Source organism: Zootermopsis nevadensis, unplaced genomic scaffold (genome assembly GCF_977971745.1).
Source record: "Zootermopsis nevadensis isolate Lab colony 2312 unplaced genomic scaffold, Znev_1.0 Znev_ptg000023l, whole genome shotgun sequence".
Lineage (NCBI taxonomy): Eukaryota > Metazoa > Arthropoda > Insecta > Blattodea > Termopsidae > Zootermopsis > Zootermopsis nevadensis.
In genome coordinates this window covers 3,804,222-3,818,798 of record NW_028259155.1, presented here as the reverse complement: position 1 = coordinate 3,818,798, position 14,577 = coordinate 3,804,222, and the positions used below count along the sequence as shown (strand labels likewise).

Below are 14,577 nucleotides of genomic sequence, written 5' to 3'. Positions count from 1 at the left end.
GCTAATTAAATACAAGCCTCATTTGCTTCAGAGACCTTACAGTTTACTAAAGAATCTTAGTTGACATCAGCAGCAGAATAACTAATTGGCTGTACCAGACCACCTGTCGAGAATTGTATCACATTGTCCATCCAAAACGTAACATCAACTAAGATAGCAAATGGTTACATCAATCTACTCTCTGACACGTCTCAGCGCGAGGGTAAGAACTCAACAATTCCTGGTTCTCCAAGCGACGTCAGGCCAGTTCGCATTTTGGCTGATTCATACAATATTTAAGTAAATAATAAAAATTTTCTACACCGTAATAGTTACCAGAGTACAGGCTAGACGATCGAGGTTTAATTTCCGGCACGAATAATGCCTTTCTCTTCGATTCCAGATCGGCTTATGAGCCTACCCAATGTTTACCAACAGCAAAGTGGCTGAGGGACAAGGATTTCGGCTTCATTCTAGTGTTCAAAATCTTTCCCGGTTGATTTTCATCTTGTACTTATCCGGAGTTTCTCCTTAAGCTGCACAGTCTGATTAAATTTCCACAAGCAACGTTTCTCGACGTTAGAAACGCTCTGGTAAAACATTTCACCCCATTATTCTGCAGATTTAAAAAATTTCCTGAACCACTTGCCTGTAGTTATGCATTTTACGGTCATCCACGAAGTCTTTCAACAATTTTTAATACTTACTACTCTGTATTCTCATTTACTTTTAGGATTTCATCAATATCACTGCCATCTACAAGTTCCTTTATCCTGATGACAGACGATGATCACTTATTTTACCTTTACGTCACTAATCCGTGGAACATTCTGTTTCAGATACCAAAAAAAAAAAAATTCTCCATTCCGGTTCGTTACCACGCTCAAACCAGATTTGTAGCCACTTAGCCTCATACCCAGTGAATAAACACCTAGGATATTTTTCCCAGGACTACGAAAACTGAGATCCACAGGGGCAACTTCACCTTTTACCAGAGACATGAACGAAATATTTATTATGTTATATGATTTTTATTTAGTGTTCTGTCTGAGGACAGGTCCATATGAACAGGATCCTTCCATCCTTTTCTCGGACTGGGACCTGTTCATATACGTTCTTGGCAGATGATCCAGAAGTGGTTTGCCATTGCCTTCTTCTGTGTGTGAATGGAGTAATTGTTGGGATGCCACGGAGGAAAACTCCGTGTTGCCTAGACCACGGCCTTGCCCAACACAAGTTATAAATTCGGGCACCGCCGGAAATCGAACCCGAGACCCCAGGATTACAAGGCCAGCGTTCTAACCGCTAGACCACCTCATCTTATTATTATTTAGTGTTCTGTCTGACGACAGGTCCATATGAACAGGATCCTTCCATCCTTTTCTCGGACTGGGACCTGTTCATATACGTTCTTGGCAGATGATCCAGAAGTGGTTTGCCATTGCCTTCTTCTGTGTGTGAATGGGATGCCACGGAGAAACCGGGGAAGCCCCCGGAGGAAAATTCCGTGTTGCCTAGACCACGGCTTTGCCCAACACAAGTTATAAATTCGGGCACCGCCTGGCATCGAACCCGAGACCCCAGGATTACAAGGCCAGCGTTCTAACCGCTAGACCACCGTGGCTTCTATGTACGAAATACAGAAAGGAAAGCCACGCGCAAGAGTCTCTGTGCTACAGAATCCACCACTGATGAAGGGGCGAGGTCAGCGGACAGACCCGGAAGCAGTGGCTTCCATGGAAGGAAGTCAGCTTCGAAAATTGTGAGATCAAGGGAGCTGAGTTTTGGGGCGTGGGTTAAGGGATGTGGAGCCCTCGTCCTAGGGAGATTGAAGGGCTTGGACGTGGTACATGTACGAACTAGGGAGGGTTAAGGAAGGCGGGGACACTCCGCGTCTACATGGGCAACCACAGTCTCTTAATTAATTAAACGTCGTTCGTTAACAGAGAGAGAAGGAAAGATACTACCCAAATAGCCTAATGAGACTTCAGTCGTGTCGACTACAATTTTAAGCACGCAGAAAATGCCAAGGTTCTCACCAATGCTTTCTCCTTCTCACCGCAAATCGCCATTTTCAAACGTGTCCATCTTTTATCTATATTTTAAACTTTTATTTCGAAGTCTCCGTCAAAATATCGGCATAGTTGTCTATCGTGACTTGAAGCTAAAATTGCTGTTGAGTGATTAATGATTTATACCACAGCGTACGACCAAAAGGCTCACCACTCTTAAAATAAACACAAGAAAAACTGTAAAATCCACGGCAGCTAAATTCAACCTGCATGATTACAACACGACACAAGTTACAAGGATCTCGCATCCTACAGCAACGGCGCCATTATTATACAGGGTGATTCAAAACTGTAGTACAGAACTTAAGGAGGTTGCTGGGGGAGAGATCATTTGGATCAGCAAACGTTTACAAAGTTCTCTTTTTCATACTCGCCACACCGAGTCACATTTCTACGCTGTCAACTTTTACAAAATGGAAGCAATTCGCTTTATCATGTTAACTGATTTCCTTGTTTGCAATGAAAGAAATAAAAAGCTAATTCTGCCCTTTGTAGCATTTTAATAGTCATTTCAGAGTACTTATTTTTGAGTAATTTACATGACAAACTTTAGCGGTCTCATAAATGCGAGCAACTGTCTCAATTTACACTAACTCTCATAACAATACAAAGCGACACCAACGTAAAACGTCGTCACTCAGAAACGGTGTCGAATATGAAGAAACGTCATTCACATTTCAAATAATCTCCCCGACATCTTCCTTAAGCACTCAACTCAAATTTTAAATTATCCTGTATATAATGGATATTAAGATTAGTCCGTTTAACCAGGAGACTCACCAGCCCCATCGGAGAGTGGATGGATGGGTTGTTGCCCGTTTGAGTAAGTGAGTGAGTGAGTGTGTGAGTAAGCTAGGTTAGCTATCTGCCTCAAACCCACCCCCGCGATCCTCCACGATCCGGCTTACCTGTAACACAAGACCAAAAGTCACATCAGTGTCCCCTAAATTCTATTACCGCTTCATAAACAAATGTTAAAATTTCTGTAACACCCAGATTTTCAACAAACCACCTTTTACGAACATAGTCATATCACTGCTGTAAGTATGCGGTCCCAAGTAAGAAGATCACCCTGTAGATTTTGGTAATATAAATTTTATTAACCAGACTAATGATCGAAACTTGATCAAGCTTTTTCTGTCAGCTATCTTAAAATATCAAAACGTGTTATTATAAAATTAATCCTTGAGTTTAATGACATTATGAACCCCACATAATCACTGGATACATACAGAGCGACTTGACGGAAAATTTAACTTTCGGTTCTTAATGACAACCAAGTAATCGCTCACTTTAGGTGCCAAGGACGATTTCATGATCATAACACATGGTTTAATAAAAAAATCCTTGGATTCTTTGGAAGGAACAAAGTAGCACCTCGCCTGATTCTTCATTCTGTCTTCACTTTTCACAGAAATTAGACTGAGTAAAGCGATACCTCGCCCCCTCATCCCTTCAAAAGCCGTGAAGATTTACTACGCCATAAATGACAGCTACAGCACATTAAAATACTGCCACAAACATATTTTACCTTCAATCTGCTGTCGAGTTTACGCGCGGATATTCTAACTCAGCGCCCAATATACTTTCATGACGCGGCACCAGTTTGCACTGATAACACAGTCTCTCCGTTTAGAATTTCGACTGGAGAATGGATAAAATTTTCAACATTTTCCGCGATGCCTTCTTCAGGGACTTTCCTATATCTTGAGATTATTATCCTGCGCATTAAATTAAATGTAAGCCAATACACAAGTAAATCAACCTCAAATAAAGTAGAAAAAGAACTTCAAATATTCATATATAATCACAATTACCATGTACCAATATCTTTAAGATCGAAAACATTTAGTCCTCGACAGTAGATGGAGTTAAGTGACCAACTCTACCCTACAGCCGACTTAAATCGTGAAGATGAAACCCCAATTCCCCATTGGATAGGACACAACACACATCGTCAAAGAAATTTAATTTAAAATAAACATTTTTGTTTTTCATTATCATTCTTTAAATTACGTGAATTTAAATATTTCATTAAAAATTACAGTAGTAACGCAAATAGCAGGGATAACACGCCACTGCCATGAGCCTTATATGAAACAGTAGGTCCACTTTAATGTAGCCTTTTTGCTCAACTCCCTAGCGGAATCTCCCTGCATTAAGATTTGGTTGTTTGAAACTGCTGGTGTGTTTTCTCATACTCTCTGCCACATTCAAATGAATTATTATTTCAAACGGTTATGCATTTTTATAAAAAAAAAATGGGACATATTTCGTATTCGTTCTTCACTTGTGCTCAAAACATGGCCCGCTCTTATACTCTATGTTACACTCGAGAGAACACGGCGTCAAAAGAGAAAATAAACCATTCTAAAGTAAAACCAGAACAAAGTCAAAGTTCACTGCAGCTTCAGAGATGAATGTGATCACAAGACATCCCCCACATTCCTTCTAACTTACCCACAGCGAAAAAAACAGCGACAATTAATCAATATTACAACATAAGTACGTACAAAACATGGACAGACAAATTGACGAGTGACAGATGTATAAGTAGACAGATGAATTCGTGTGTCGAATGGGTACATGAATGATGCTTAACCTCGGCTTTCGAGGATGAACCGTGTCCAATGTTGAAAATTACCCAACGTTTCGACAAACATCGCAACTGCCATCTTCAGGGCGAACGCGTGCGTTTTAGTTAGCCTTCCATAGGGCAAACTGAACGTTGCGAGATGAATTTGATGATTCTTATTGGTGAAGCAGAAGAGCTGGTATCCATTTAGAGAAGAGGACTGGTTTGAGACATGATTTTTTTTTTAGACACGTGGTAAGAAAACACCACATTGAACTCCAGCAGCGATAACCCGCTGGTGGTGTAGTTATAAGATTCTGAGATAAAAATACGATTCATAATGTAAGTACAAACGTTAGAATTTCCAGGGTTTGCGTCTCTAAGACGGGTTCAATTCCTACGCAGTTGCGTCGTTACAGACAAACTGAACGCTGTACTTCGCCGCAGGATGTGAAGGGGGGGGGGTCCTGCAAAGATCAAGTACCTCTTAAACACCTTCATTAATCAATGTTATGGCCATGAGACTTACCGCGTTCATCTTGTGGATTCACGTACGTAACCAAGACACAAATTTCTAAAATTCCAATGAAATGGTCATCACAGACGTAGCAATTACCCACACGGAAAACCTATTTTACATTTTTTTGTTATTTCCATAGGTCAGACGGACTTAGTTGCTTATTAATCTGTTGTTTACCACGTGTTAACCGTTTATTTAAATACAAATAATCAAATAACCCTGAAATTTTGTCAAAATGTTGCGATTTATCAACCGTTGCTACGGGCCTATATCTCGTCATGAAGCTGACGGACAAGAAGATAAGTATTTTTTTTCCTTCGAACGCGTGGCTTAGCAGAAATATTTCAGGATCTAAAAATTTCAAAATTACATTCACAAATAAAGCACCATAAATTAGAGACTTTTGAGGAAGACATGTTGTAAAGTGTTTGAGTCTAAGAGGAAGGAAGCAACTGGAAGGTTTAAAAACGCTGAAAATCCTCAAATCAAAGAGCACGAGATGGGCTGGACATGTAGTAAGCACGGGTGAGATAAATCCATGCACAATTATGAGGGAACAAATTAATATTATATTGTGTTTAAAGAAGCAGTTGTCAGAATGTGAACTACGTTACTCCGGCGTAGATAATGTCCAGTAACTGGCTTTGAGAACACGGTAATGACTATTTAGATTCCATAAAACACGACGAATTTCTCGGATAACAGAGACTAGATTACACAGAGGTCCTGTAGAACTGTGGTTTTCCTCAGAACCTCTAGGAAAATGCCAAGACACTTCGTTAAATTAAGTCACTACCGTTTCCTTCCTAATTCTTTCGAAAACATTAATCACTGTCAGACTCCCATCCGACATTATACAGTCTAGACACTGAAAATCGAGGTTAAATGAACAAACAACAATATTAATAATAATAACAGGCCAGGACTCGCCACTGATACAGCCTACAAGCGGATTATTTAACATCGCATTTAGATTCTTACAGCAAATAATAAGAGAATACATAAGTTTGGTGATGGTTTCCGATAAACTTTATCTTTCTCCGGAATTCTAAAAGATACATCGCGAATTAACCTTAATAACGTAGCTTGTTCAAATACATCGATTATTCACACGTCCTTGTTATAATAAATATACACACGCATACGAAAGAAACCTCCAACAACAAATAATAATGACAATACAGGGATAGCATTATGAATATAATGGAGCTTTAACAGAAGGCATTGTGAAGGACGTGGCATTCTACATAACAAAGACCCATATGCATACCAATCTGATGCTTCGGTCGGCAAACTTTTTCTCGTCACCGTGTGATTACATTAGGTAGTGATCGTTCAGACGTACAGACACAACGGCATAACATCGAGTTTGGTTTCCTTGTGGCCTTAAAACCATGTATTGGAAAGTCTTTAAAATAGAGACTAATGTTTTTGATTCGGAGTGCACAGCACATAAATAAACTGTTCCATTACCTTCACACTTCCTGGTACAGGTTGGCCCAAAATGTACTTACCAAGTCTAAACAGAATTTTCTCTGCAAACGAAGGATTACAATTCGAAGAAAATTTTCTGACACACTGTAGTACTCGAGTTAGATTTTGTAGAAAGCAAAAAATGACAGCCTACAGTAACTAGCTGTGGATATTCATAACAGAAGAATACGTCAGACCAGTGGTATTCAACCTGGAGTACGCGAAAACATCTTACGGGTACGTGAAATTTAAAAAAATATATATTATTTTATGATAAACACTGAATAATCAGTAATTTGTTTAATTTATTTTATATGTAGATTATATACTACGTATAACTTGAATTATACACCAACAAATTTGGGGGTACAAAGTTGAAGAGAAATTATATCTGGGGGTACGCGAAGACATCTTAGGGGGTACGTGAAATTGTTTAAAAAATATATTTTATGACAAACACTGAATAATCAGTAATTTGTTTAATTTATTTTAGATGTAGATTATATACTATGTATAACTTGAATTATACACCAACAACTTTGGAGGTACAAAGTTGAAGAGAAATTATATCTGGGGGTACGCGAACAAAAAAAAGGTTGAATACCACTGCGTTAGACCATATGAAAGTCCAGGTAGCTCAAAAGAGCATTCCAGGTAAAGTCTGACGTCAAACTTTGACCGGACAGCCACACAATTTCAAATCTTGTCAAGATATTTCGCAAGACAGGATGAAAAACTTGGTGTCAGAACCTAAGTATAAAATTACAAAAAAAAAATCGCTGAAGTTTATGGAAACACATTGCGTACATAAATGGCCTGAGATGTTGATACGAATTATATCTGAATAATATTTTCATACCTCATCGTCCATGCGAAATTACGCATTAAACGTGCACGTACGAGCCATCCTACGTCCTAACTACATCTTGTGGCTAGTCACTATTAATTTTGTCAAGTCCGTCTGTCAGTATAAAAATAAAAAAAATATTCTCCATAGAATTTGGATACGAAAAGTCTTACATGATTTTGAAAACACAGCGACAAGAAAATTTATTGGACAGTACACAAAAAAAACTTTATATCGATAAAAATTCGTTTTATGGTGTTCCATTTTTATTCTCCAAAAGCGTATTTATATTTTCCCTTCTTTCCTTCTGTATCTCTTAATCCAATTACTGTTCAATCTCTCTTTCTTTCATAAACTTTTTATTCTTACATTGAAAACACGTAGCAGACTCAACATCCATATTAATTATCCAATTCCAACGATGTAAAAGCCTCTTTATGTGTAACCAATCTATGCAAGAAATCTCGGACAAAGGAGCATAAATCACGGATTATGACAATATGAATTTCCAGAACAGAAGGCATTGTGAAGGACGCGACACTCCACATAATAAAGACCCAGAGCTTTGTGAGATGGATGGATTATTACCACAGTCGCAAATGTCAATAACGGGTCTGAAGACTTATGGCAGCCATCACAAGAGACTCGACCTCCAAACAGAACTACCCTTTCTGGGTATAAAACGCTATTAAATTAGGCCTGACATCTTTCTATACTTATCATTGCCAAAAATCAGTCATTAGCGAGATATCTGACATTGTATCAGCTCTAGCAATGATTTAATATCAGGTTTAGTGTCTGTTGTTACAATTCGTGAGCGTCATTTCAACTGTTTACGAGTGACAAGGGTCCTAATTCTTGATTAGACGCTCTTAATTAAACTAAACAGTTGCTCAGAGCGGCAATTATTGTCAAATATTGACTACATTAACAAGGCCTGTTCTCAGATTAATTATTTATCTTTAAAAAGGGCAACATAAAGTTATTAAAAAATAAACTAGGCGGGACCGTACGAGACACGTCTCTCGAGCACATGATCAGAACCGCTGGTCTGCATTCTTTACGCACTAAAACTTACACCAGCAAATTTAAGATTTTTATTCCAAGTTCCAAATTTTTTATTGCGGTATTACAGTTTCCTTATGTGTGGATGACAAAGATTCACAGCGTAACAAAATCTGGTGTAATCTGGTAGAAATTTACTGACGTTTCAGAGGTCCTCTCTGCCTCCATCATCAGGGCGATGCCTCAAATTCTACAACTCATATCATAGTATAATCCAGTAGGTATCTAGCCTGAGTCTCAATATCTTCGTTATTAACTCGTGCCTTTAGAATTTAATTTAAAAAATCTGAGGAACCAAACACTTTCCTAAAAGTGTCTGTTATTCTCAAATAAGTAATCTGCCCTTTATGGCCAGGTTATAAATGAAAAAGTACTTCACGAAAGTCTTTCAGTTAAAAGACCACTACATTATAAACACTGACCCTGTCATGGAACGTAGAGATGCGGTCCGGATCGTTGAAAAGTTCAGAGAATGCGTTCTTAACATCCCCGAGGCTGAATTATGTACTCTGTCACCCACGAGTGCATTTAAGAATGGACGAGAGAAAGCTTAGCTGAAGACTGAACACTGATAATAAACCATGCTGCTTTCATTTCGCTTTTATTGAAACCTTAATGAACATCTACAGTTGATATTTGAATACTCACTCCACACACTCAGAAAGCAGAATTTAAATCTTGTGAAAAATTATTAATAACTATGCTTACTGGAGATTAGCATAATTAATTTTAAGTTCAAAATATTACCATCGTCACAGATTTGGAATTCGGGAGTCAAATAAAAGAATTTTTGTACGTTCAGTGTGACCACCGCGCTAAGCCATGGGCTTTCAGCTAGATACGTCATTGCATCAAATTAATATGCAGATTTTTGGACATTTTAAGCAAAAACATTGTCCTCTTTGAGGGCACGTTCTCGATATAAGAAAATATTTAGATAGATAATATTTTGTTTTGTTTTTATTTCACGTATAATAAGAGCCATGAAAACGGAGACAAAGTATATCCGAAACGTCGAAATGACTACATATACCAAGGTTTAAAAACCCCGAAAGTTTCACATCCGCAAGAAACAAGAAATGTACATTCATCTAAAATTTCACAAGGAGAATTTTTTAACGATGTTTGTAAAAATTCAATGTTTAAATCAATTTATAATTCTGGAGGATGGAACGGATGTGGGTTGGAAATTCTATCTGGTTTGTTGAATCATTTACTCTTTTCCCGTTATTATTCATGTCTGTAATACCGCTTAACGCACAAAAAATGAAGAGCAGATGAAAATCGATTTGCATTTTAATACTAATGGTACTAAGACGTACGTACACGTGGCGTGATCCCATAATTCCATTCTCTGTACGGAGAATAATAGATTTGCATCCTCCTCGGTCTGCCTAAGGTTAGAAAGATTCTAACTGAAGTCTAGCATACGCGGGGGATTATTAGCAATAGTCCTATCTGCCTATAATAGGCCTCTACAGAACCATTATAATGAATTATTGCATGCAAAAATTAATATTTTTACTGTAAATCACCAACAAAGCACTGTATTTCATAGTATTATCTTTGGTATTGGTAAACTGATTTACCACATTATAAACTCAAGACACTGACTACAAACAACGCCTTGTTCAAACACTTGCCAAAAAAAAATCAATAAAATGTGAAATTTCTTAACGTGCGAACGTTTAAGATTTTAAATTGTGCCCAATTAATCGAATGTCTGTTACAAGTCAATTTCCCTTCCCAAATGAGTTTCGGATAACATGACGGCAGAACACCCAGTGACAAAAACGATCTGCGTCGATAAAGAACGCCTGTATAAAACCTATTTCATCTTCACAGCCAGCTTTAACCGATAAAAACGAACATATCTCACTTTTGTTTCGATTTCACTCCAAATGATATCTGTGGTAATTGCACAAATTTAAAATTACGAAATTATTCAAGGAAAAATTGAAATTATAAACGTCAAAGTTCAAGCCAAACTTAAAACTAAAAGAACGAATTCAGAGTAGGTTATTTGAGGGTAAGACTCCTACAATTCAGTTCAAGAAAAGACGCAAAATACTTCTCGAGAAAAACATTCATGACCAATGATGAGGTTTATAATTTGTATTCCTGACCAAATATTATTAGTGAAGTTCAAATCAAGGATAATAAGAAGGGTGGGGCATGCAACACGCCTAAATCCCCTCGGTAAGACAGCAGTTCATAATAAGTATTCAGCTCGCGTGCACTGTGGAGACGGATAAATCTATCCGACAAGCCAGAAGTTATGCATCAAGTAAGCTGGTAGGCGAATGAGGTGTGACGTTCAGCACAGGCCTTTGGGGTTAATAATAATAATAAGAATAAGAATAAGAAGAATAAGCCGGAAAGACCCGGGATTTCCACGTCATCGCGTTGTGATGATGGTAGCAACGGGCTCACCATCTCCAATCATTTATTAACCGGTGTATCCGACAACGTTTTAACATTCGCGTAGACTATTTTGAACGTCAAAACTATATTTCATCTGAGTAGAACACCAACCAGGTATCTTATTCAAACAGGTGGATCAGTTTCGCATTTGAACTCAGTACCAGAAGTCTTTGCCCGTGAGTAAACTGAACAGGGTGTGGAGCTAACCGCTTACCTCCAGATCAAATCGAAATTACGAATACGTAGAGCGATAAGTCCAATCCATAATACGCGTACGTCTATGAGATTTGGACACCTGTAAAATCATACCTCCAAAAAACATAAGAGAAAAACTTATATACAAGTCCTAATGGCTCACGACGAAGTATAATTCTTAGGCTTAAAAAAATGCCTACAGTTTATCTATCCTATTCCAGTCCAAGACCAAAATGTATGGGCTAACATTTCTTTAAATAGTGAGATTCCCCACCGGGAGTGATTTGACCTGACAGATTTGCCTTCATGAATGCCAAAGATAGAAATATTCGCAAGAAAAAAAAACTTGCAAATTACTACCAATTAATGCTGCATTTAGAAGGTAAGAGTTCGTAAACAAGTCTCCGCCAAATATAATTAGACATAAAAGAAAATATCTGATAAAATTTTGAAATATTTTCTCTTCAGAGGCGCTAAATATCAGAGCTTCCAATTCTAGACGACCCGGGTTCGAATACAGGCTCAGATACCGGCTATCCTCAATCAGAATGTGTAGTTTTCCTAATACACTCTAATTGTTTAATTTTAACCGTCTAATCACAATAAAATATTTTATTAAATATTAAAATATTATTACTACAATTAACATTTAAAATATTTAAATTATATTAAAAAGATGCTCTTTCTATCGAAATGTTCGATTTACAATTAGAGCATCATCTTTTTCACGACATGTTTCGGTTTTCAATGAACCATCTTCAGGTGTAATCGATATAAACTTAAATGTAATATTCTAAATGCAATCTTTCTTCAGAATGTCTATTAAATATTTTATTGTGATTAGACGGTTAAAATTAAACAATTATAATTCATCACAATATGACGCAACATTATCATCTCATAATACACTCTAGTTAAATACAGAGCTCTACCTTTAACTACGTCACTTCTACTTTGTTTCCGTATATTTAACAACTATCCGACCATATGACTCGACGCATAACCTACAATACTAAAAATAAGACTTTTAAGTAATCCAGTATCAATATCTGGATTGGAAATCAAACGGTGCCCTCCTTGATAAATTAAGTCGTATTGTACCACTAATAAACGTGAATACATTGGGGGGGGAATCAAGTAAAATGAACACAAACTAATAATAAAAGATCAAACTGTAAGATAATAAAAAAGCAATGTATCGGTACAAAAAATGAATTTATTTTCGCAGTGCACTGGCAGAAACAGCAATGGTACAGCTGTTTCATTTCAGCTTACATCTGTACTGTGTCAGGAACGGGAATGTAAAGAAAATATCTCGTAATTCTGTCGCTCCTCGCATCAAGAAATTCTGATATTCGATGTGCACTTCAAGACAAAGTTTTAAGGTACCTTAACGTTGTCACTGTGCCTAACAAACATGGCTTAAAAACACAAGAAACATGGAGTTAATATTTCGTGAGTTCCGGGCATCGCCAGTAGATGGATAATTGGTATTTATTCCCTGGCCGCAGCGGTCTCCTGACCTCAAGAAAAATTTTAATATTCCTCCCTCCAATCGAACCTTCGTGGCCCATAACGAGTCACATTCCATTGCGAAGGCTAAGAAGCTCACAGAAGCGTCCTTAAATAACTTAACAGTGTTACTTAAACTAACTATTTAAGCAACTAAGCTAAAACCACAGAGCAGAATCATTCTAGACCAGTGGTATTCAACCTGGGGTACGCGAAGACATATTAGGGGGTACGTGAAATTTTTTAAAAAATATATATTATTTTATGATAAACACTGAATAATCAGTAATTTGTTTAATTTATTTTAGATGTAGATTATATATTATGTATAACTTGAATTATACACAACAAATTTGGGTGTACAAAGTTGAAGAGAAATTATATCTGCGGGTACGCGAAGACATCTTAGGGGGTACGTGAAATTTTAAAAAAACAACATATTATTTTATGATAAACACTGAATAATCAGTAATGAAATTTATTTAATTTATTTTAGATGTAGATTATATACTACGTATAACTTGAATTATACACCAACAACTTTGGGGGTATAAAGTTGAAGAGAAATTATATCTTGGGGTACGCGAACAAAAAAGGTTAAATACCACTATTCTAGAGAAAATGGGTACCTCAGATGTCTAGTTCGCCCAATATCCATTCATTTATCATCATAACAATACGAGGCGAACAGTAAAAACGCTCCTCCCAGGTTTGAAGCATTGTAACAAACTTGTCTCGTACGAAATTTGAGTTGCAAAAATTATGCGCATTTCTGTGACTTGCCTCCTATCTGATTGTTTACAGACTCGTGTTCAAGCTTGGTAACATTAAACCGTTTACTTGCATGATTAATGACCACTGAAATCGATGACAGATTATACTGAGCATGTGGTTTGAAGCCCAGATCTTAAATTACCCCAACTTTCTCCTAACTTTTAATTTACTTTAGAAAAAAATTTTTTAGTAGCATCTAATATTTATTCGCTGATATTACATACATGGTTTGAGGGTTTTACTTATCACACACAGGTTTTTCAATAGATAGTAACAATTTAATTTTTACACACGTGTCACAATTTTCTCAAATTATATTTATTAAATTGTTTATGTCTAAGAAAGAAATTTTCGTGGCCTATTTAAACTGTCTTCAGCGTAAATGTAGCTATGAGCCTTAAGAAACAATGATTAATGATTCATAATAGACGTATGAGTTTCGTGATGAGTTAGTTCTTGGCAGAATAAACAAGTAAGTTGTCAATGCAACTGCTTCTTACAGACAATTTCTGTTGAACTTTCGGCACAACTTCACAGAATCCGATATTGTTCCATTATTATTATTATTATTGTTCTGTCTGACGACAGGTCCATATGAACAGGATCCTTCCATCCTTTTCTCGGACTGAGACCAGTTCATATACGTTCTTGGCAGATGATCCAGAAGTGGTTTGCCATTGCCTTCTTCTGTGTGTGAATGGAGTAATTGTTGGGATGCCACGGAGGAAAACTCCGTGTTGCCTAGGCCACGGCCTTGCCCAACACAAGTTATAAATTCGGGCACCGCCGGGAATCGAACCCGAGACCCCCAGGATTACAAGGCCAGCGTTCTAACCGCTAGACCACCTCATCTTATTATTATTTAGTGTTCTGTCTGACGACAGGTCCATATGAACAGGATCCTTCCATCCTTTTCTCGGACTGAGACCTGTTCATATACGTTCTTGGCAGATGATCCAGAAGTGGTTTGCCATTGCCTTCTTCTGTGTGTGAATGGAGTAATTGTTGGGATGCCACGGAGGAAAACTCCGTGTTGCCTAGACCACGGCCTTGCCCAACACAAGTTATAAATTCGGGCACCGCCGGGAATCGAACCCGAGACCCCCAGGATTACAAGGCCAGCGTTCTAACCGCTAGACCA

At 37.6% G+C, this 14,577-nt stretch overlaps 1 protein-coding gene across 4 annotated transcripts in view; it reads right to left on the bottom strand.

Moving 5' to 3' along the window:
- The window catches only part of NfI (Nuclear factor I), a 279,859-nt gene that overhangs the window by 216,091 nt on the left and 49,191 nt on the right, over positions 1 to 14,577 (bottom strand). The window contains exon 2 of one of the 4 annotated variants that reach the window (XM_087354494.1): positions 2,832 to 2,959. The exons of the other annotated variants lie outside the window; for them this stretch is intronic. Within the exon in view, the coding sequence (XP_087210620.1) occupies positions 2,832 to 2,840 (9 nt within the window). The 5' untranslated portion in view covers positions 2,841 to 2,959. The remainder of the gene's footprint in view (positions 1 to 2,831; positions 2,960 to 14,577) is intronic. 4 annotated transcript variants of the gene reach the window in all.